The sequence below is a fragment of the Vitis vinifera genome, chromosome 11, assembly GCF_030704535.1.
Source record: "Vitis vinifera cultivar Pinot Noir 40024 chromosome 11, ASM3070453v1".
Classification (NCBI taxonomy): domain Eukaryota; kingdom Viridiplantae; phylum Streptophyta; class Magnoliopsida; order Vitales; family Vitaceae; genus Vitis; species Vitis vinifera.
In genome coordinates, this window is record NC_081815.1 from 2,395,602 (window position 1) to 2,419,778 (window position 24,177).

General features: G+C 36.9%; 2 protein-coding genes across 3 annotated transcripts; one reads left to right on the forward strand and one right to left on the reverse strand.

Annotated features, from left to right (window-relative positions):
* The first annotated feature begins 843 nt into the window (after positions 1–843).
* LOC100256057 (serine/threonine-protein kinase VPS15) lies at positions 844–12,987 on the forward strand. 2 transcript variants are annotated; one of them, XM_010657951.3, is made up of 11 exons: positions 844–1,263; positions 1,849–1,971; positions 2,131–2,176; positions 2,283–2,443; positions 4,041–4,120; positions 5,997–6,102; positions 6,410–6,586; positions 6,661–9,807; positions 10,363–10,610; positions 10,696–10,795; positions 12,356–12,481. In XM_010657951.3, the coding sequence occupies exons 1-11, from the start codon at positions 991–993 to the stop codon at positions 12,464–12,466; spliced, it is 4,572 nt and encodes a 1,523-aa protein (XP_010656253.1). In that variant the 5' UTR covers positions 844–990; the 3' UTR covers positions 12,467–12,481. The 2 variants fall into 2 exon arrangements, with proteins under 2 accessions (XP_010656253.1, XP_010656252.1); XM_010657950.3 differs by lacking the exon at positions 12,356–12,481 and adding an exon at positions 12,521–12,987 and having other exon boundaries at positions 846–1,263.
* Positions 12,988–15,034: 2,047 nt separating this feature from the next.
* Positions 15,035–24,052, reverse strand: LOC100247495 (probable glutamate carboxypeptidase LAMP1). Its single transcript, XM_002283529.5, has 12 exons — positions 22,799–24,052; positions 22,583–22,650; positions 22,310–22,391; positions 22,113–22,205; positions 21,864–22,016; positions 21,607–21,675; positions 21,285–21,372; positions 16,721–16,804; positions 16,220–16,308; positions 15,988–16,104; positions 15,761–15,904; positions 15,035–15,403 (listed from the first exon to the last, which is right to left on the reverse strand). Exons 1-12 carry the CDS (start codon positions 23,999–24,001, stop codon positions 15,221–15,223), a joined length of 2,373 nt encoding a protein of 790 aa, XP_002283565.4. The 5' UTR covers positions 24,002–24,052; the 3' UTR covers positions 15,035–15,220.
* Between the last annotated feature and the right edge of the window lie 125 nt (positions 24,053–24,177).

The window sequence follows — 24,177 nt, forward strand, 5'->3', positions numbered from 1 at the left end:
TACTTTGGAGTTGGATAGGATGAATCGAGTCTTCACAGGCTGTGGGCCACAAAAGAGGCCATTCCCTTGGTTATGATATTTTGGAGTCATCTTGAATTTATTTTAGTTTAATTTGTCTATTTTCCAATTTTTAGTAGTCTGGGCTTGTGGGCAGTCAAGTGTTTTTCCTTCCTCTCTAATCTCATCAATTGTTGAACCAGTTTCCATCCCCCTCTGCCACTTCAAGATCAATGTTTCATTTCTCTAAGCGATCAGTTTTGTTTGTTACTTTAACTTTTTGTTAATATATTACTTATTTGTTAATTTTTTTTTCATTAAATAAAAAAATCAAAATATTTGAACTTTTCTGAACAGTGAAAGTAACATATTGATTTTTTTTATTTCTTAACAAAATAAAAAATAATAATAAAATAAATAATAGGATAATTAATACTATTAAATGTTATTTAAAAAAACCCGTCAATATGATTTTTTTTTTTTTAAGTGTTAAAGTTTCACAAACATTCCCATAAAATTTATATTTAAATATTTAAAAAAATAATCTGATAATTCAATTGACATTGGGTTGTTAAATTTATATTTAATAAAAAATTTATAATGCCAATATTATTGTTAAAAAATGATGATTTTAACTTTTATATGAGCTTTCAACTAGGGTAAAAAAATCAAGAAATTATCTTAAACAATATCTAAATATATTATTCAAGTTTTATTGGATTGGGATTGGGCTCTGTGTGGCCATGCAGGGCAACCCGACCCACAGAGGGGTGCGTTGCGTAACGGCACGCAACTAAACACTAGGAATCGAGTCCAGAGCAAGAGAAGATCAATTGGTGCACGCCACGTATGCAAAAGTTGCGTCCGAAGGAATTTCCACAATCTGGCCACCTCTCCGCTCAGGGCACGCAGCGTGTTAGCAATCCTAAAATGCATTCCCTCGCAGGCCCAAACCTGCAATAATGAGCAGAGTGAGAGGCAGAGGGAGAGACAATGGGGAACAAGATCGCGCGAACGACGCAGGCGTCGGCCTCCGAGTACTACCTCCACGACCTCCCTTCCTCCTACAATTTAGTGCTCAAGGAGGTGCTAGGGCGAGGCCGCTTTTTCAAATCCATTCAGTGCAAGCACGATGAGGGATTGGTCCTCGTCAAGGTCTATTTCAAGCGTGGCGACTCTATCGATCTCAGGGAATACGAGCGTCGCCTCTTCCAAATCCAGGGGATCTTCCGCGCCCTTGACCACCCCCATGTCTGGCCTTTTCAGGTACTCTTTTTTGTTTTATTTTATTTTACTTTTATTTTTCTGTTTCTTGCGTTTGGTTGCTGGGAAATCTGGGTTCGGTTGGAGAAATTGGTGTTTGGCTTTTGGGATGGGGAATTCGCCCCAATTAAGTCGAAGAGTGGCTGTGCAGCCTGTGCTTCGCTTTTTTAGCTATTGTAGTTCCCATTGCTTGTGTTTGGTTGCTTGGAAAACTGGTTTTAACCATAGAAATTTGTTCAATTTGGGTTTTGGATTGGAAATTTGCCCCAGTTGAGACGAATACTCGATATTGCTCCCTTTGGAAGCTTCAAAATATAAGGAAAGAAAAAAATTAAAATTTTGAATCCATTCATTCCTAGTTGATTGAAAATAATGGAACTGTTTCCCGTCTTTTCCTCTGTTCACTGAGCAACCAGATGGGAGGATTATTTGATGTCTTCATATGGAATTTGATCTCCATTATTCAATTTGGCGGGTGGGAAGATGAGGAAAACAAAAATCTTGAGTTATTTTCTTTTTCCTATGTTTTACTTGGCATCCTTCTGCTTAAGCATAGTTGATCACTTTGCTCACATGATGTGTCTGCAGTTTTGGATTGAAACTGATAAAGCAGCTTATCTTTTGAGGCAATACTTCTTCAATAATCTTCATGATCGGTTGAGTACTCGACCTTTTCTCAGTCTCATTGAGAAGAAATGGTTGGCTTTTCAGGTTATACTTTCAATTAGAATTTTAAATTGGTAGCATGTTATTTTTCCCCCTTTTTCTCTAGTAAAGATTATGTGTTCTCTGTCTTTGGGCTTCTGCTTTCTGTCTCTCAATATTTTTCATTTAATTTGTTCTCATAACAAAATTCCTGTGGCTTTGCAGTTACTCTGTGCAGTGAAACAGAGTCATGAGAATGGGGTTTGTCATGGTAAGCTCAGTTATGAAATAAAATTGCTCTTGCTGTGATGGTATGGACTGTATGGTAATGTGTTGTTTGATATCTGAGTGTTGGTTTGATTTATTCATATATGCAGGTGATATTAAGTGTGAGAATGTGCTGGTTACGTCATGGAATTGGCTTTACCTTGCTGACTTTGCCTCATTTAAACCCACTTACATACCTGATGATGACCCATCGGATTTCTCATTTTTCTTTGATACTGGAGGAAGAAGGCTTTGTTATCTCGCACCTGAGGTCCATTGCTTTTTTATTTTTTTATTTTTTTTTATTTTATGAATTTTAGCTAGCTATCCTGTCTTTATGCTGCCTTTTTTTTTTCAGTCTTTTATCAGAATGCCATTCCTGAAACATTTAACTTCATCTTTGTGTGATAATCCTAATATATTGCTCATAATATGCTACTGCATCAACACTGATTACCATCTAAGTTTTGGTCACTCCAAGTTCATGCAACACCTCCATCTCAATACTGCCACACTCCCAACACCTTCATACAATCATGTCACATCCGGAAGCCAGCACTTCCTCTTCCCTTACAGGGTGGTGGGAATTTCTGTCTTTTTCTTGCACTAATATCAATATGAAAACAGAACTAGATTTTATGTTTGTTTATACTTATGAAAAAAAATGTTTGTTTATAGTTTTTGGTCATTCTTCTGTAGTAGATGTTGTTGACTAGTTGGGCTCTTATTGAGGGGCTTATTGTTTTTTGTTGCCCTTCTATTCTTTTGATGGTGTCTTTAGACGTCCATTGTATACTTCCTGTGTACTTTGGGATGTTTTAGTGTTCCCTTTTTTATGATATTCTCTTGCTTTACCCATAAAAAAAATGTTCTCTCCTTGGGGAATGCATTAGTCGGGAGGGGAGAGCTGTGCAGCACCTAAAGTGGGCTTTAATGCTTAAAAAAGAGCCTGTACATTGCTGCGCCTCTTGCATAGGTTCTTTAATTTATTTTGGCTATTTTCCTACTAAAAAAAAGGCTAAAACAACAGCCAACAAAACGGAGAAAACTGTAAAAGAAATAAAAAGATGCATGGCTGAGGTCAATTGTAGATCAAGAATGCATACATGGAAATTCTCTGTTGGAGGTTTGAGAACCTAGGAAAGGACTTCTGAGGCTAAACTAATTCCATAGCACTCAGCATGCTTATTCAAATGGTGAAAAATTGAGACCAGAAAACATAGTTTTAAATTGAATCCATGTTTAAATTGAAATTAAGATACTAATGCAAGTTCTGATACAAAGAAATGTTACTTTGTTGGGATTTGATTTTTTATTTATATAACTCAAGTATTAGAGATCTTAGTGATTGTAATTACTTTCATCTTCCTTGTGCCTTGTGGGTCATAGGAATTTTTTGGAAGGTACTTATAGCTGAAATACTGAATTTCTGCATTTGATGTCAACAGTTTTCTTAAATACTGTGTTAGTTTTTTGCACATTTTAGGAGTGAACTAAAGGAGAAACCTCTTAAAGTTGGAAATGGGGAAAAGATAGGGAGTGGATATGTAAGTGAACAGTATTATGCAATTAATTTCTAATGAGCTATATCAATAAGGGTATGTTGGATTTATTTGAGCTATAGAGAAAATGAGGTCCTGTGATGTTTTTCGTCCAGTCCTTGTAATCATATTATATTAGATTGTTTGGGAAAAAAGTTTTACTAGTATTGAGAGATCTCATATGTTTAATATGCATATACCTTTCTTTTAATGTCTATCAAAAAAATATACCTTTCTTTTAATAAACCTCCAGTCAACAAAAATTCTTTGTATGAATATCCTGATTATATGGATAAATGCAGCTAAGACTTTTTCTTTAATTTTCAGCGATTTTATGAGCCTGGAGGTGAGATGCAAGTAGCTCAAGGTGCACCTTTAAGGCCTTCTATGGACATATTTGCTGTAGGGTGAGCGTTCTCCATGCTTCACAGATTGTTATCTTGGAAGGATTTGTTGATGCCAACAAAGATGTTGAGATCCAGAAATTTTTTTGTTGGATATGCTAATGTGAATGTTTTAAAAAATTGAATCAATTTGTCAAACTGAATGGGTTTAAAAAAACTACTGGAAATGATTAGTGGGACATTAATATGCAATAAATTTGGGCAAGACTTGTAATGTTGATGATATAATTATTCATAATAAAATACAACATTAACCACTAGAGAAATTTACTCTAATCCTGGTCAAAACTATAGTACAAATTCTTACGTTTCCTTCTTATGATAAACTGAGGAACAGAATGTGTTTTTCCTACCCAAATTTTTAGTAGTTTGGTTCTTATTACATTATAGAAATCAATAAATAAATAAGTAATCTTAGAGATGACTGATTTTGACTGCAGACTCAAGAATTTCCATAATATGCATATAAATGTTAGCTAAAGTCTCTGGTTTCAATCTTTCACCAAGATAAAAGGAAAGACAAAATTTTAAAACAGTGGAAAAAAAGGTACAATCAAAGAGGTTATGAAAAAGGAAACAAAGACGGTTGTTTACGCTTATGCATATATGAGAACAAACCTAACATTAAGATCAATGTGGGTATCAATAGGCTTGTATAATAAGGTAATTTATTTCATAACCAAATTTTAAGGAGTTATCTATGGCCTGTTTGGTAATTGTTTTCGAAAATAGTTTTGAAAAACAAGTTTTGAGAAAAATTGTTCTCTAACGTTTTGTAAAACAAATGTTTGTTTGGGAACCTGAAATGCTTTTAACTTGTTTTTTATGTTTTTAAATATGTTTTAAAAATATTTTTTTATATGTATTGCTTTATTTTTAATTATTCTTCATATTTATATAATTATTTTTTAAAAAAACCCTAAAAAAATAATTGGAAATAACTAAAAAATGTTATTTGAAAACACCATGTTTTCTGTTTTTAAGAAGAGGAAAGTGTTTTTTGCGTTCTGATTGTTAAATGTGTTTTTCTGTTTTTGGGAGAACAAAAAACTGTTTTAAAAAATAGTTACCAAAGAGGCTCTAGATATCCTTTATAATACCGATATGTATCTTGACATAGATAAGCAAATATCAAGGACATCAACAATGTAGCGGTAGATATATTGATATGTCAATATATATTTTGTCCTTAAAGACATTGGTTAATAAGTCCTTCAAAATTGACACTGGCTAATATGTCCATCAAAATTGACATTGGCTTATACATTCATTGGAAAAAATCTTGTATTCTCTTTCCTCACTGTTCCTGTTATCACAATGTTGAGTACGATGCTGCAGAAAGCTAAGCTTGGACCTTTTTTCTTGAGTTCCATTTGGCCATGGGAGGACCCTGTATATCTTTATTTTTTTTTTTGCTGATGATACTTTGTCACATTAAATGAGCAACTAAGATTTATTAGGAGCATGCATTAATTTGTTTTCAGTTGTAATGGGACTCAACTTAAGCCTTAAGAAAAGTTCAGTCATTTTCTTAAGTCTCATTTGGAGGGCTAGCAGTAAATCAAGGCATGACACTGTTATTGAGGGTATCAGAGTTTTGGAAGGCATCTAACCTCGAATGAGATGTATGGTTCAGAGTTTTGGCATTTTCAGGTCTCAATTGATTAACATGTTAACCTACTCTTTCCCTTTTCTTGTTTGAAGAAATCACATTTTATGAGATATGTTTTCAGAGCAAGTTAAATCAAACTCGATCTATTTCTTGAGACTGTTATTTACTCTGCCATCTACATCTTTGTGTCATTTTGTGTTATCATGCATGGTGCATTCAGATTCTTCAAAATTTACTTAGTTTATATTCATCTTGGTACTGTCTTAGGTGTGTGGTTGCAGAACTTTTCCTTGAGGGTCAGCCATTGTTTGAACTATCCCAGCTACTGGCTTATCGCAGAGGGCAGTATGATCCTAGCCAACATCTGGAGAAGGTTCTCTCTCTCTCTCTCTCTCTTATTTATACTTGACTCTGCTCAGTGAAAATTTTGCTCAACTTGAACCGAAAAGCCTGGTTTCTTCATTTTGTGATATCTGGAGCCATATGTTCTATTGGATTACATACTATCATACATTTCCTTTTATCCCAAGTCTATATGATTTTTTTTTACCTTCCTATTGCCCTCATTGGTTTTATCTTTTGAATATTTTTACTAGAGTTTCATGAACGTGTAGGGTTTTTTTTTCTTTTTTTTTTTTGTGACATTCATTCATGCTTGGTGTTTATATTCTCAAATGTAGATCCCAGATTCTGGAATTCGCAAGATGATTCTTCATATGATTCAGCTGGACCCAGAGTCACGTTTTTCTGCTGAAAGCTATCTACAGAACTATGCATCCATTTTGTTCCCAAGCTACTTCTCACCATTTCTACACAATTTTTATTCCTGCTTGAATCCTCTTGATTCAGATACGAGGGTAAGGAGCTTTTAGAGTTTAATCTTTTAGCACTCACATTTTGGTGCTTAGCTACTCTATAATTTCTGTTGCAGGTTGCAGTCTGCCAGAGTCTTTTCCATGAGATACACAAGCAAATGATGAGCAATGCATCAGCTGAGGTCACAAGTGCTGAGCTGAGCACACCTTTAAATGCCACAGGCTGCAAACCATCAAAACAGGTGGTTGCAAAACAAAAATTGAACTTGACAAAGAACTCCTCGAGAAAACAAGAGAATGAGAAAGGCTTAATTCATAACCAGTTTGAACTCCTTGGTGATATCAATAGCCTACTCAAAGATGTAAAACAAAGTAATAATTATTCTGGTGTGAAGTCAGTAGTGGAGGATGCACCTAATTCTTCACACCAAAACTCTGGCAAAGATTCTCCTGGCAGGCTAGTTGAAACCATCTCCAATGTATTCAAGAAAAATGATTATCCCCTTCTCAAGAAGATTACAATGGATGATTTGAATACATTGATGTCTGAGTATGATAGCCAGTCAGATACTTTTGGCATGCCTTTCTTACCACTACCTCAGGATTGTATGAGCTGTGAAGGTATGGTTCTTATTGCCTCACTGCTCTGTTCCTGTATACGCAACGTCAAGTTGCCTCATTTGAGGAGGGGTGCGATACTTCTACTTAAATCTTGTTCCCTATATATTGATGATGAAGATCGCTTGCAGCGTGTGCTTCCTTATGTTATTGCAATGCTTTCTGATCCAGTAGCAATTGTGCGCTGTGCTGCCCTGGAGACTCTTTGTGACATTCTCCCTCTAGTTCGAGATTTTCCTCCTAGTGATGCTAAAATTTTTCCTGAATACATTCTTCCTATGCTTTCCATGCTTCCTGATGATCCAGAGGAAAGTGTGAGGATATGTTATGCTAGAAGTATATCTAGGCTGGCATTAACTGCTTATGGATTCTTGATCCACTCATTAAGCTTGAGCGAGGCAGGGGTGCTTGACGAATTGAATTCACAGCAGAAATCATTGGCACCATCCACTGAGACTTCTGGAAGGCTGCAGAAGACACAGCTTGCACAGTTGAGGAAGTCCATAGCCGAGGTTGTTCAAGAACTTGTAATGGGCCCAAAGCAAACGCCAAATATCAGGAGAGCCCTCCTGCAGGACATTGGCAACTTATGCTGCTTCTTTGGCCAGAGACAAAGTAATGACTTTCTGTTACCCATCCTTCCTGCTTTTCTAAATGACAGAGATGAGCAGCTAAGGGCAGTTTTCTATGGCCAGATTGTGTATGTTTGCTTCTTTGTGGGCCAAAGAAGTGTAGAGGAATACCTTTTACCTTATATTGAGCAGGCTCTAAGTGATGCAACGGAAGCTGTCATTGTCAATGCATTGGATTGCTTGGCTGTTCTGTGCAAAAGTGGTTTCTTGCGGAAGAGGATACTACTGGAGATGATAGCGCATGCCTTTCCATTGTTATGTTATCCTAGTCAATGGGTAAGAAGGTCAGCTGTCACCTTCATTGCTGCTAGTAGTGAAAACTTAGGTGCTGTGGATTCATATGTTTTCCTTGCTCCAGTGATACGCCCTTTCCTCCGCAGGCAACCAGCATCTCTGGCTTCAGAGAAGGCTCTTCTTTCATGTCTTAAGCCCCCTGTCTCAAGACAGGTATTTTATGAAGTTTTAGAGAATGCCAGGAGCTCAGATATGTTGGAGAGACAGAGAAAGATATGGTACAATTCATCGGTACAACCTAAACAATGGGAAACTGTTGATTTACACAGGAGAGGGGCAGAGGAATTAAATTTAATGAAAAGCTTGCCTGATGGACAACGAGCTCTCGAGGCTCAAAACCCTGTTGGCAATGCAGCACAACAGCTGGAGCTGACTCAATCCAACAATAGTGAGGCTAGGTGGAGAGCAGTGGGAAGTTTTATGCGCAATGATTCTAGCACTGTTGACATCTCTGATCCTCTGTGCTCAGATAAGCTACAATTCTCCGGTTTTATGACTCCACAGATTGGGGGTGTGAACAGCTTCATTTGTGATAAATCATCTGAAGGCATACCTTTATACTCCTTTAGCATGGACAAACGGGCAGCTGGGGTTCCTCCGGCAGCATCCGATTCATCATTACAGTTGAACTCCCTAGGAACTGGTTCACCATCCTTGACTTGGATGGACCCAGTAAGTAAATCATTTAACTTGGCTAATTCATTTCCTGCACCAAAGCTTGTTTCAGGGTCATTCAGCTTCAGTAATGGTTCTAAACAGTTCTACAGAGTGGTACATGAACCGGAAAGCAGGGAAAATGACCAAACAGCCTATGTCAACAGCAAGTTTCAAGATATGGGAATATCTGGAACATCGAAAGGAAGTTCTATTACGGTTGAGGATTCTTCCTCTTCAACTGATATAACAGGATTGCCATCTTTTGCACGAACATCATCGATTCCAGATATGGGGTGGAGGCCACGCGGGGTTTTGGTTGCCCACCTACAGGAGCATCGTTCTGCTGTCAATGACATTGCCATTTCAACTGACCACAGTTTTTTTGTGAGTGCATCTGATGACTCCACTGTCAAGGTGTGGGATTCAAGAAAATTGGAAAAGGACATCTCATTTAGGTCAAGGCTAACTTATCCTCTAGAGGGAAGCCGAGCACTGTGTACTGCAATGCTCCGGAATTCTGCTCAAGTCATTGTTGGAGCATGTGATGGCATCATACATATGTTCTCTGTTGATTACATTTCCAGAGGACTTGGAAATGTTGTTGAGAAATATTCAGGTATTGCTGATATTAAAAAGAAGGACGTTGGGGAGGGGGCCATCCTCAGCCTTTTGAACTACTGTGCTGATGGCTCTCCTAGTCAAATGGTTATGTACAGCACCCAAAATTGTGGTATCCATTTGTGGGATACAAGGACAAATTCAAATGCGTGGACATTGAAAGCAATTCCTGAGGAAGGTTATGTGTCTTCTCTGGTAACTGGTCCATGTGGGAATTGGTTTGTATCAGGGTCTTCAAGGGGTGTGCTTACACTTTGGGATCTGAGGTTCCTGGTACCTGTTAACTCCTGGCAGTATTCTCTTGTATGCCCCATAGAGGAAATATGCCTTTTTGTTCCTCCTCCAAATGCTTCTGTATCTACTATGGCAAGACCTCTAATTTATGTCGCTGCGGGTTGCAATGAAGTATCTCTTTGGAATGCTGAGAACGGTAGCTGCCACCAGGTACATTACAATTGTGTTTAATTGTTGTGTGTAAAAGTTAGCATTAAAGATATTTGATAAATTAGGAGCCTAAATAATCTCATCCAGGTGATAAAAGGTGACTTTTATGATCTGAACATGCACGAAGATGGACAAAGATGATCAATGAGAAGTGATTGTATGTGTTTTGAGAGAGAGGCCATGAACAAAGTTAGAGCATAGATTAAAATCTGATTCTTTGTAAATAGCATGGCTCTTATAGAAAGTGAGCTTGGAGTGGAAGGGGATTAGACATCGCAGAGTAACAGCCATCCTGTTTGATTTCGTTAATCATTATAGGTTATTGTATGGAGTTACTGACTCTGGCTATATGGTAATATGGAAGAGATGAAACACTTAAAAATAAGAATTCATCAGAGTAAGATGAAGAGGATGAGTTCATATTTCACACAATAGTATAATTTTAATGACTAATTGCTTAGGATGAAGCACTTTTTGTTATTAATCTTCTTATCATTTCTCTCAGTTCTCTACCCATATAAGTTGAAATTTTAATCATTCTACTTTTCTTGGCAGGTACTAAGGGTAGCAAATAATGAAAGTGATGCTGAAATGTCTGACCTACCTTGGGCCTTGGCCAGACCATCCAGTAAGTCAAATTCTAAACCAGATATAAGACGGAATGTCAATCCTAAGTACAGAGTTGATGAGCTGAATGAACCTGCTTCCCGTCTTCCTGGCATCCGATCTTTGCTTCCATTACCTGGGGGTGATTTGTTAACTGGGGGTACTGACTTGAAGATACGTCGATGGGACCATTACAGGTTCATATTTGAATTCCATTCCTGTTTGCAAACCATCTTTTGACATTTCTGAAATTTAATAAATTCTGGTTCTTCCATATTGCAGCCCTGACCGAAGTTACTGTATTTGTGGACCAACCATAAAGGGAGTTGGAAATGATGATTTCTTTGAAACGAAATCTAGTTTTGGGGTGCAAGTGGTGCAGGTTTGTGAAATAATTTTTCATGGTCTTTCCCCTTGAATTTCCATCCTTGGCTAGGTGTTACCATAGTTGTTAAAAACTTATAATACACGATACGATACATTTTTGATATGTATCACAATCCATATCTTATTTTAAAGCGTATTGTTTGATATGTATATGATACACGATACAATACATGATATTACAATACAATGATACATACATCTTTAACTATTTTCTATAATTTTTTTTTAAAAAAAAATTGTTAAAAGAATTTATTATATTAATTATTTAAAATATACTAAAAGATTAAAAATTGATCATAAAAAGGAGAAATAGGTTAAGTAATCTTATATGAGAAGCTACATTCTTGTTGTTAAATGCAATATTAGAAGTCGAATAAGTTTATTTTTACAATGAATATTGGAGAATTTCATTTGAATGGTTTGGATGTTGACAATAAAAATGATGGTAATTAGTGAATAACATTTTTTACTTGATATATTGGCTTTTTTCATTTCTTTTTTGGTGGAAAAGGATTAATGACAAACCTGAAAAATTGGAACTTTGAAGATGACACGTAAAGGCATATATGTATATATATAATTTGGAATTAAAAATCATAGCTAAAAATTGAAGAAATTTATTTTTATGGATTATGTGATGAATTTATATATTAGTCATATTTTGTTAATTTGAACTTGTCAAAACTTTAATATTCAATGTTGTCATATGATATAATATAGTTTCACTGTTTAGATCCTTTTATCTTCTATAAAATGGGTTATATATTACTTTATACTTTATAATTTTAATATATATACACACATATTCATATTTTTTCTATTTATTTTTCATTATATAAAAAAACTTACAATACACGATACGATATGATACACAATACGTTTTACGAGTTAACAACTATGGTTAAAACAGTCCCTTTGTGGGAGAGTAGAGTAGGGGAATGCACAGTTCAAAGATGGGTAGATGGCTTTGATTAGGGTAGTTTCCTTATAGACAAAAAATGGCGGGGGTTGGTTGTTGGTGGGCGGGGGAATTGTTCCTGCTTTTATTTCTTTCCTCCTTTTGTTTGGAAGCTACTTTAAACTTTTATATTGATCTCAATCCTATGGTTCAGTTACCTTCCAATGTACTTGTTTGTATTCAAACAATTTGCATGGTTGACTGGTTGTCCAGTCTGTGACCAAGTGGAAAGGAAACTTATTAAGTATTAGATCTTTTAAATAGAAAAATCTTTGGTGCTACACTCATAATTGAAGGACAATCATTTTCAATTCTTGATTTCATCTGAGTTTATTTCATGGATTTAAATTATTTTAACTCTGGTAACCCATGGACTGGTTGCATTAATCAGGAAATCTTATTTTAGAGCGTTTGCAAAAAGTCCTTCTCTATAAGTTCCTTGACTCCTCTTTTTTTCTCATAATTTCAGCAATTTTCTGTTTTGAACTTTGTGAAATAAGATATATCGTAGGGAAACTGAGGAGTCTTTGTGATTTGACATAGCTTATGCAATTAAGATTTGTAAGACTAAATTTGAGGTCTCCTTCTGGCAAACAGGAGACAAAGAGACATCCTCTTGTAAGATTAATTTCAGCATTTTTCTGTTTTGAGCTTTGTGAAATGAGATATATCTTAGGGAAACTGAGAAGTCTTTGTGATTTGACATAGCTTATGCAATTAAGATTTGTAAGACTGAATTTGAGGTCTCCTTCTGGCAAACAGGAGACAAAGAGACGTCCTCTTGCAACTAAGTTGACATCAAAGGCAGTTCTTGCAGCTGCGGCCACTGATTCTGCTGGTTGTCACCGTGACTCTGTCCTCTCATTGGCATCTGTCAAGTTGAATCAGAGACTCTTGATATCAAGCAGTAGAGATGGGGCTATCAAGGTTTGGAAGTAGAGGTCCTAAGCATTCCAGTAATTTATTGTACATATTTAGGTCCAGTGCTAGTTGAAATTGTATATTATATACTAAGAATAGAAGGTCAAATTACCATTCTGACATGAACTCTATTTCCTTACAAGTTGCATCTGTTTTAGTTATACCCCTGCTGATTTGTAAAGCATGTAGGCATGTAGGAATGGATAGGAATTCAAATTGAATGCCGACTTACTATAGGTTTCATTTCCGTATGATATTCCCTGTTACTACACTTCTCTTAAAAATGAGATATCTAAGCATTTGTGCAAGATTTCTCCTGATGCATGTATTCTGCACTTCTGCCTCTTTGTTATATGGTTGGGGTTATTGACTTAAGCTTCCTGGATTGTGGACTCTGGGAAACTAAGGATGTATTGCGGTGCATAGCCTTGATTTTAGCATGTCAGTTTACACTTCTTATTGCTTACTTGCAGCTTAACTATAGTATTAAAAAGTCCAAACCTTATGGAAGAGTTGCACATGAACAATTCAACTCTAGTCTCAAATAATGTGGTCTCTTTCATCAGGGAAATGCCTTTCATGTTTGTAAAAAGTTGTTGGATTTACAAGAACATATTATTCCAAAATGGTGAATAGTTTATTCTACTATTTATTTTGTTGGATTTTTTTGATACTTTGTTCTACTATAATTACCAGATAATCAAACCTTATTGCTGTTTCCTTCTATCAGAATTTAATTGATTTATTAAGGCTTTATATGAGATGTAAATTATTACCTCAATTAGGTTCTATTTTCAAGCTATAAATAAATATATGACCTTGTTAGGAATTTTTCACAAATTCTTATGCTGTTTAGGTTCCTCTTTATAAAGTTATCTTTATCTGAAACTTCTCTTAAGATTTTTCTTGAGAGAATTGAGTTTCTAACTTGACAATCTTTGTCCAATTAGAATTTTGTTGTGTCGCTCTATAGAAAGGCATTGCTACTAGGAAGCATAATACCATGTGGAGTGTTATGGCTATTGTGGTTCTCAAGAATTTTAGGAATAACTCATCTTGGGCTTTTAAAATGAATTTTATTGTGCTTTATCATTAGGTATCCTTTTGTGGGTTTGATGTAGGACAGTCCTTGAGCACATTTGGAATTATGTTTATTGACAATAGGCTGAACGATAAGGACAGAATGTTTGGGGGTTATTTCTTTATTTTTATAGTTGGAAAATGGTAGAAGGGAATGTAGTTGGGAAAGTAAAAGGCTACTAAGAGGCTGTATTGAAATTAGTACAATGAGATAAACCGATGAATGAATACCTAATAGGAATGGAGGAATCACTTCTCTGGACAATTTTGCAGTGCGCATTATTCATAGAAGCAGAGAATTTTATTTCATTCCAATGGAGTCTAGAATGCAACGTCTTACTTTGTTGCTTCCTAGGGAACAACTATTTCAATCCCTTATTATGTGTCTCTCAGAACTACTTGTAGTATTAAGTATACCTCATATGACCTTGTTGCTTCCGTAACTGGGATTTATGAAGGCATTGGTTGAACAAAGTTGAGAGTGGGAATTTTCCATTTTGGAGAAGTAATTTTGTTGAAATGTTGCAGTTACTGTGAGACTAAGACTATCGGGCTTCTTTTGGATAGTTGGAAGGAATAGGATGTAGTTGTAATTGAAAAGTGATTCATGCTCAGATGTTTGAATGTATATGGAATTGCCATTGGGATCTTTCCCTGGATGATTGCTGAAGTCAGGGGCTTGTCAGAGTCTTTGTATGAGATCTGATCACTGTGGCCAAAACACTATTAGTGGTTGGAGAACATCACTGCCCAGAACTTCTCTTATTTTCTGATTCTCACGAACTCGGGAATGAGAGAACCACCCAATTTGTGAGGACTGAAGCACCCACTGTTTACGGGGATTTCATTATGAGAAGAATGGGATTTCCTATCAAATAATGCCATACCAAATGTTAGATTGAGCAGAATTGAAACTGGATTCCCAAATCTGACTGGGCCTGTCTATCCAAATTGGATCTGGAATTTGGATTGATCTTATTGGGGTTTTGCTTTGGAATTCTTTTTTGGTTGGTTTTCAGAAGGATCCATGTTCCTGATAATAGTTTATTTAGCGAAGTTCTGGTGAACCATGTGAAATTTTTGTGTTCTTGTGTTTCATTCATCTGAGATTGTTCTTTCTGTTTGCCTTCTGTAAGCTAATTAACCTAGATCATCAACTCCAAGGCTCCTAGATGCCATAAGAGCTTGAGATCCATGATACTCGTTGGGATTGTTAAGGTTGGCCTCAGTCAAGGCAAGTGATCAATATTAAAGACCTATAATAAATCCAGTTCATGCAAGTAAAATGACCTGCAACTTTGTTTGATAGTTCTGTCAATGGTTTGGTTTTGCCAGGACCCATATGGATGATTAATTGTCTGCAGTGAAAAATCCAAGACATCCATGGTGTTTGCCTATTTCAACTCTTATGCTTAAGAAAGGAAGTACGTGAACTGCATGGGTTCATCATGTCAGACACAATCATGTTAGTTCACCATTGAGAACTAGTGATGCGTCTATGACAGCTCTAGAAACTCTCCACACTTCATGCTGCACTAAACTCCATGACTTTTCTGTGCTCTGACTCTTTGCCTTTTCGATAGCATCATCTATTCCAGGGAAGGATTTGGATCCATAGTCATCATGCTTTAATGGCCCATAAATCTGCAATGTGGAAAATAATCAGGAAATTTTAGGTCATATTTGTAATAGTGTAACAATTGTTTAATAGTATCAGTTAGTCCAATATCTCCAAATATGCTGCATTATTTATCTGGACAGGAATGTCTTTGACACTGTTTTCTTAGGCTTAGGAAGGGAACTTATCCTCCTCTTATCTTGTACAAAGTTCAGAGTTTAGTCCTGGCATGGCGTCGGTTCAACTGTTGTTTTTTATTTTGGGTGATTCCTTGTATACTGCATGTGTACTAGGGTTTGTCCCTTCATTGACACTTTTCTATTGATACATTTTATCTTTTGAAAAAATTCAGTAACTCATTTGCTGGTTAGAGAGAAACATACCAAATGTTTATACCATGGCCTTCCAAGGAGTCCATCTCGGTCTGTAAATGCTCGCTCTGCCATCATTAGTCTGTCATTCAGCTCCCTCACTTTCAAGTGCTCCTTTTTCCATATTGATGCCCAACCTTTGTTTTCTTCTATTTCCTAAAAGATAATACTCGTATTATTTGACACATGTTAAGATGTTATTTCATGGAGATCTAGTTTACCAGAAGATTAAGTAATACCTTTCTCTGGTGATTTATCTTGGTTGCTGCTCTTTTGAACTTCTCGATAGACTTGAACAGGGGAATAAGGTTTATGCCCTTATTTGAGATCTCTCCTTCCAACTCTTTTGCGCTTTTCTGTCATGTGGGGATTTAATGCGTTTCATTTAGTTTTGCCACTAAAACCAAAATAAGACTTGCTTTTACTGGTTAGACTACATCTAATGATTGTGCCCTTGCTCAAGATACATACCTGGAGCTCATATGCATAGGAGAGATAATCAAAAGGCAAAAACTCCTCATCTGCAAGCCGAAGAGCTACCAAACCCCAAATGCTAGCCGCTGTTTTTTGGGATAATGTAATTGAAATTGAGTAAATTGGAGCTTTAAGACTTGAACTGTCAAATGCATTTTAATCAAGTGCATTTTTTTTTTTTAGGCAAAGAAGTGTCTAAAGTTCTAAACAAAGTGAATTTACTATATAACATGTATTTTTTTTTGGATTTCTTTGCTTTTCTATTTCGTAGACTATCAAATGCTTCCCTGAAGCTAAAGTAGCTGATATCAATAGGAATGCTGATTTCTATTTTCTTGCTTCATCTAACATGGTGCAATACCTCAAACTTCATATGACTTGGCAGATGATAGGATATGTGAGAGTCCCCAATGCAAACCAAATAATGCTTCATATGTATGTGATATGGGAGTCTTAAATGTTTAACGTTTTATTTTCAGACAAAAAATATTGACATACCTGCTGCATGCCTATGAAACATTGGGTCACCGAATTTCTTCATCCAGATGAAGTCATCATACATTGAATGATAGACTGGGTATCCTGCAGTTATAAATACTCCTTGTAATTCATGAAATGTATGAAAAACATAATGCTCCCTTCTATTCCTGTCCAACTTCCTAAGGTTTCAAAGCACATAAATTGAACACAATAAAATCTGTAAAAGCTTTTCAAGTAATTAAAGATATAGAATATATAGGTTGAAACTTATGAGGGAGACTAAATGAAAGCACCTTAAAACAATGGGCATTTTCAATTTATTTATATTTGTTAGCCTGATACAACAGAAAAATAAGTCATTAATTAGTAAATCTTAATGCTTTCTTCTGATATATGAGTATCGATTTCTGAATGGAATTAAATATTTTCCCACATCCCAGTATCTACATTCAGAATCAATATTATTGTATATATTGATAGTATTATTAATGTGGTTATCAATATTTTTTTTTGATAGGTAAAGTAATTTCATTAATGGCCAAAAGGCTAAGGATAATGTGGTTATCAATATATTTAGATAGAGATTCTGATTCAAATAATCTCTAACATTCAAATTCAAGTATGTGACTAGTGTGAATATCACACTTAACATGCTTTTAATCATTTTAATATATTGACATGCTGTTGATATCAACAATCATATATTTTTTTTATTTGATAAGTAAAGCAAGATATATTAATGAAGAGGCAGAAAGTTACAAGTATATAGGGGGTATACAAAGCAACAAGCCCCTCACAAAGCCAAAAAAACAACAAGGCTCACCACCCCTTAGTTGGACGCCAACCATTCCAGGAACCCTATAAGGGACATACGCTCCTCACCAATATACAATCTAGCCCAGCTCCACAAACTACAAACAAAAGAATTCTTAAGCTTTTGGATATCTAACACTCCCCCCCTAAAAGCTAGCCTATTTATTTCCTTCCAAACCGTCCAAAAAATACACAACGGAATGGATTTCCATATCTTTTTCTTTTTCTTTCCCACAAAAGGGCCCCTCCAGCTAGTTAAGACCTCTTTTACAGTTTCTGGAAAGACCCACTGCACACCTGATAACCCAAGAACAATATCCCACAGAACTCTGACTACTGTACAATGAATAAGAATATGATTTACAGTTTCTTCTTCACGACCACATAGAAATCAACAATTAGGAAGCTGCCATCCTCTTTTCTGAAGTCTATCAAGAGTGAGCACCCTCCCCCATGTAGCCTCCCAAGCATAGAATGCAACCTTGGTTGGTAGAGAGTCCACCCAAATGCATCTAGAAGGAAAACCAATATCATTGGGTCTGGCCACCAATCTATAGGCTTCTTTGACCCTAAATTTACCATTCCTTCCTCCCTTCCAGCAAACTGAATCTTCCTCCATAAAGGGCTTGTAATCCCTCAGAACATGCAACAAGTTCCCTATCATATCCATCTCCCAATCATTAAAGTCCCTTAAAAATCTTAGATTCCACCCCCCTTGACCAAAATTCTGATCCCACATCTCCTCCACAGTCGCATTCCTATGAGAAGCCATAGCATATAGGTGGAGGAAGTTTTGGGACAGCCTTGTACCCTTACACCAAACATCAGTCCAAAAATTGATTTTGCTTCCCTTCCCAACTATGAACCTCATGTTATCCCAGCACCAATCAGTTTCCTTCCATATTTCCTTCCATACCCCCACGCCAATAGCCCCATAAGCCCTCTTTGCTCTCCACCCATGACCTTCTTGCCCATATTTCGCTGTTATCACTTGCTTCCAAAGATCATCTTTATTATAAGCAAATCTCCAGATCCATTTACCAAGCAAAGCTTTGTTTAAGAGCACTAGCTTCCTTAAGCCTAGTCCTCCCTTGCTCTTATCCTCACAAATCGCCTCCCACTTGATTAGATGAGCTTTCCCAACAATCATATATTGTTTTTGATGATTAAAACTTTCCCAACATTTTTGAGATGTTGATACATTGAGTGATGTATTGACTGAATATTGGTATTTTATTTTTATTTTTGTATCATTCGACTACCTTATTTCTAGAAGAAAAAGGGGAAAGGAAAAGAAAGCAGAAGTGTTATATAATTGAATGAAGAACAACTCTGCAATGGTTATTAATTACCGAAGTTATGATTTGGTACTAAATGCAACTTCATTTGTGTCTATTTGTTTGGACCTTATCCTTGTATTCTATTGGGATGTTACTGCTTTTATTTTTTTGTTTTTTGTTTTTTTTGTTTTTTTGTTTTTCATTTAAGTAATGGGATGCTAGAATTAATAAATGAATGTTGGCACTGTCTAACTATCATGTTCTATTGAATAGCAGCTCTTTAGTGCCTGATTTGGCATGAAAATGTTGAATGAAATATATCTACCATTTTCTATAGCACCACTGGATAAGCGCATAGACAATTCATTGGGCCATTAACAAGTCTTTGTTCAAGTTTTTTGACAACAATTTACATTATAAACAAGGGATGGTGGTTTTAACATTAAAGAAAAGCAGACTCTGGACAGTCATTTTGGTTTGTACACATGTACGGGGGAGAAGCTTTCTTCTCTGGCCAGCAATGGATTGTTTTATTTATGGCATTTTTTCTAATTCATATCTCAGGGTTATTAGGTTCTGGTGAGAACATTGAACTATACATGGGGCTAAGAGACCTCACAGCCCAGGTACAACGGTGCAATTATCCAGGGTATGCTCAGTCTCTGAGCTAACAGGCTGCCATGCAGGCTTCCCTTCAGGGGGGCACTATGCCAAAAGCAAGAGATACCCCATCCCCACTTTCCTTTTCTGCTATTGGGCGGAAGGGTGTGGGTCATTGGAGTCTAGATTATATATAGGATCACTATTATTATGCTGATCTAGTGGTTGAAGCTGAACTGATTGTTTGAATGACATGACTTATATAAATCAATGGATGAGAATAATCTGCAAAATATTTGGTGGAATGCATTTCTAACAAAAAGAAGCTTAATTATTGGCTTTGACCACCTTGTTTGGTGTAATCAGAAGAAGAGACCTGTGGCTTCATTTCCTTACAATAGATGGGTCAAAGTTATTCCCCCTAGGTTTCTTAGTTCAAGTTGCTTAAGTGGAACCCCTGTTTTTTGTTATGTTTTGTTTTTTTAAAACAAATTATTAATCAGAAATGAAATATTCATTGATATGGATTTAAAAGTATAGGTCAAGGATGAGGAATCCTTCCCAAATATACAAAATCTAATTAAAAGAAGTGATGGATAAGCTTTCTCTAGTAAACTAACAAGACTTATACCTTGATATAGTACCATATGAAACTATACAAGGAAAAGTGACAACACTATAAGTTCAATACATCTACAAAAGGAAACCAAAGCCTTGCTCCTCGTTTGCTGTTTTAACACTTTTTATTTACATACCAAATTCCAATGGAGCTAAATAACATTGACAACAGTGCCCTTGAAAGTTGTAGTAGTAGAGGTCCAAAAGGAAGGATACAAATAAATTACGTCTTATACTGTCCTTGAAGCCCTCCACTTGTTTTTAAAAGTTACTTGTATTTCTTTTTCTCCATATTATCTAAATTAGCATGAGACAAGTGATTTGTTATTGAACTTTGTCTCTAACTGTACTCCCAAACTCCTAAAGGGAATGATGATCATGTCACTTATGCTCCTAGGAGGATTCTAATCTAACATAGCTATTCTAAATAGTTTGTGCCATAGCCTCAAAGTCATCAAACAATGTAAAAAAGGATAATCAATTGATTATCTATTCCTTGTGCATATGGCGCAATGGTCAAGATTAAGGGCTTTGTAGAATCCTCTTGCCTATAATAAGTCATTGGTATTGCCTTGGATGAGGCTTCAGATTTTTATATGAATTTTGCTAGACAAAGATAAACTAGAGTTGATAGATTGGACAAGGCTAAAGGAAGGATTTTACTAAAAATAAGCTTGAAGAAGATAAAGACCAAACTCTTACATTACAAACAAAAGGTGACAAGTACATATGAGAGAGAGAGGGCATAAGTCTTTCAAGGCCCTTTATCTCCAGATAAGTGAGGTTACAACAAAAGTTAAGGTTTCAAGAAAAGGGGGAAGAGATCCCAAAGATGGATGAAATAAGAGAATTTGTAGCTGTCACAACTTTGAAAAGATTTGGAAATTGAGAGCAAAGAGGTTGATCCCTCTACCATAGGTTTGCCCAAATTGAATCCTTGCCCTCGGCACCACCACAAAATGATTTGGAAAAATTCTAAAAATACTTGTGGAATAGCCTTCAGAGCGTTGGCACATGCCTTTTTCCATTTCTAGAAGAGGCTTGTAGGGTTTGAAACCTTGTTACTTTAATGCATAATTGGTAATTGATTCTATACCAACAGAGTGTGAGCAGACAAATACATGCACTATACAATGTATACATAGATATACATATACAAAGACATAATAATACATGTGTCCTATATGTGTGTGTAATACTTTAGAGCATGTGTTTTATTATAGTCCTTACAAAATGCAATCTGATGTCAGAAAAAGAATGTATCTGTTTACCTGCTCCAAAAGATATATCAGTTGCTGGAACACCAACATGTTGCACAAAAGCCGCAAAATCCGATCCTCCACCACCTAAGCGCCCAATCTTTGAATAGGAAGTTCACATTTATGAATAGAGTTAATGGTATCGATGTATTTAGTAAAACCATTAAGGTTCACTTGATAAAATTCATTTACCATGTGGAACTAATTTGTGATAGGATGGAGAGGTGAGTTCCACTTGTTTTTATTTGGAAGTCAATGGCCTGCTTTTCATCTCTTTCATGAGTGCTTAATCATATCATCTAGGAGCAAAATGATTAAAGAGTGTGATACTTACTATGGGAGAGTTGCTGGAGCCAACCCATGATTCATAGATAGATTGGGAGGAGTTATCTGGATCTTGAACCTTCAACAAAACAATTTAACATTTTAATTGAGATGAATGAGAAGATGAAGTAACCACCAAGGGACATCAAGAAGACTACAATAAAGTTCATTGTCATCCCTTTATATTGTGTTTGTTGTTTTTGCAGCTGCTGCTACTATTGCCTATGATTTCTAGTGCTTGTATTATTAGTGCTACATTTTAGATACCTGTTGAGTAGCTTGTTTGAGTAGCTCATCAAGTTGTGGAGTTGCAGAGGCATAGAATCCTGCTCCAGACACTGCACTGTCAACATTCAAATAAGCAATAGCCTTCGAAGCTAGCATTTCCCTGTTCTCTTCAACCCATTCTGTTGATCCTGTCTGGAATTAGCACGTAGTTTGAATTTCAGTTTTTATTTTAAGTAGGCTGAGGTGGGGGTGGGGAGGAGAGAGAGAGAGAGAGAGAGAGAGAGAGACCAGGCCATATTCCTCTGCGTCCCAATTGCAAAGGACTATTGTCCGTCTAGGTCTCCACCCTCTCTTCTGCAGCTTTCTTAACCTTTGAGCAACCTACATTCCACATAGAGATCAGATGAAGAGCTGTTCTTGAATTATGGAAGCTGTAGTTCTCTTGGATATAATTTGCAGAAGGTTGTGTTAGAAATCATAATTACCTCAAGCAGAGTTGCAGTGCCGCTATTGGGATCAACAGCTCCAAATGTCCAGGCATCCCGGTGGTTACCAAGAAGAACAAATCTAAAGGAATTGCAATTCAGTGACTATGAAATTAAAGGTGAGGTCCTTCATATCGATCAATTTCCCTATTAAAGAGCTTTTGTGCCACTTCTATGGATGTTTAGTGGTTTAATACATATTAAAACACCCTACTTGTTTCAGCAGTTCCTACTTAATACCTGCATTACTACTTTGGAAGATTTTCAACATACCGATCAGGCTCTTCTGTTCCTTCGATCACACCAAACACATTCTGGATTGTGGTTATTTTTTGCTCACCCTGAAATCCCACCCAAAAACCGATTTCATTATTTGCCTGTTCTCTTCCACTTCCACTTCCACTGATAGACTAGTGGAGCTGAAGCCACGGATTATTAAGATGAGCTAACAATACCCTACCTTACCCAGTTCAATACTTTTGTACTTACAGTGTAACTGAGATTCAGAATTGCTGGTCCTGGTCCAACCCTGTAAACTGGGGCGTCTGTGCTTCCTTGCCAATCATCGTTTGCTACTTGCCCACCAATTGTTCTCATGATTGCTTCACCATCTGCTGCAGATATGGGCAATGAAGGTATCATACCAACACCCCCTCCATTCTCCACTTCCTCTTCTGATAGCCTTTCACACTCGTCCCTGGTGCTTGCCCAACCCGGCGTAGTGGGGTCTCCATCCACAGTGAGCAGTGATCCCACCTGAACCCCACTTGGTGGCATCCACTTGTCATCCGGGAACCACCTTGCATCACCTCCCCCGCCCCCATAGTCCTTCCTATCTGTATACACAACTGCCCCTATAGCACCAGCTGCAAAGGCATTCTGAACAATGTCGCCTCTGAAAATCTTCCCATACCTCGCTAAAACAACAGTACCCTCCACGCTTACGCCCATTTCTTTCAATACCTCATAGTCCTCCACACGTCCATAGTTCACATACACCACCGGCCCTGCCACAGTGCCTGACTTTGCATATGCGTGGAAAGTGGGCACCACTTCACTTGCCACATCAGCATATGGGTCGCCATCGTAGATCTCCTGCCGGAGATCGAAGGTGGTGGATGGCTCCGGGGATGGTCTTATCAGTGTCAAGGAACGTGACACTGGGTATGTTAGGGCCACATCATAGGACACAATATGCGATTTGATGGCATAGGAAGAGAGGGTGGACAGGACATAGGCCGCAGCATCAGCGTTGGCTTTGGAGCCAGCGATATGTGGCCGCCTAGTGAGGGTGTAGAGGTGGTGTGATATTGAGGCATTGTCGGATAGGGAACTGGAGATGTAGAGGGAGTGATGGGAGGGTTTTGGAGGCGAAGAAAATAGGAGGAAGAAGAGAGAGGTGGCTATTGCCGTACAGATGGAGACTTTGAACATGGGGTTTGATTTTTGGTTGTCGGTAGATTTCTTGGAGGCTTGAATGTTTGTTGTGAAGCTGCTTTGCTCAAGGCGGCTCTGTGGGTTTTGGAAGGATCTGTTAAGCAAGAAAAGCTCTGAAACACACCAAAGACTCTCTCTGAGAAAACAAGAGAGAGAGAGAGAGTAACTTTGGATATTATAGTCTACAGACTGCCAAATGGGTAAACAAATCATTACATTGCTTTTGATTCCCGCTGGAGACAGAATATGTGCCATCCCTCTGGTCCATTTGTGATTGAGACGACTTTTAATCGCTTATCTTTGTCCCACTTGGAATGGGGATGGGGGAAATAAGAAATAAAAGGTACAATCAAATGATAGAGGCTAAATGTCATATATATCATTTTCACCTTTCTCAGTTGATAGGAATTTGCAAAACCCAATTGGGTATT

Coding starts and splice junctions, on each gene's coding strand:
- LOC100247495 (XM_002283529.5), bottom strand. CDS start 24,001: ATGGCACATATTCTGTCTCCAGCGGGAATCAAAAGCAATGTAATGATT. Junction 22,651..22,798: donor TTCTGAATCTCAGTTACACT/GTAAGTACAAAA, acceptor GTGGGATTTCAG/GGTGAGCAAAAAATAACCAC. Junction 15,404..15,760: donor GGCCATGGTATAAACATTTG/GTATGTTTCTCT, acceptor TCCACATTGCAG/ATTTATGGGCCATTAAAGCA.
- LOC100256057 (XM_010657950.3), top strand. CDS start 991: ATGGGGAACAAGATCGCGCGAACGACGCAGGCGTCGGCCTCCGAGTAC. Junction 6,103..6,409: donor CTAGCCAACATCTGGAGAAG/GTTCTCTCTCTC, acceptor TCTCAAATGTAG/ATCCCAGATTCTGGAATTCG. Junction 10,796..12,520: donor TTGGGGTGCAAGTGGTGCAG/GTTTGTGAAATA, acceptor TCTGGCAAACAG/GAGACAAAGAGACGTCCTCT.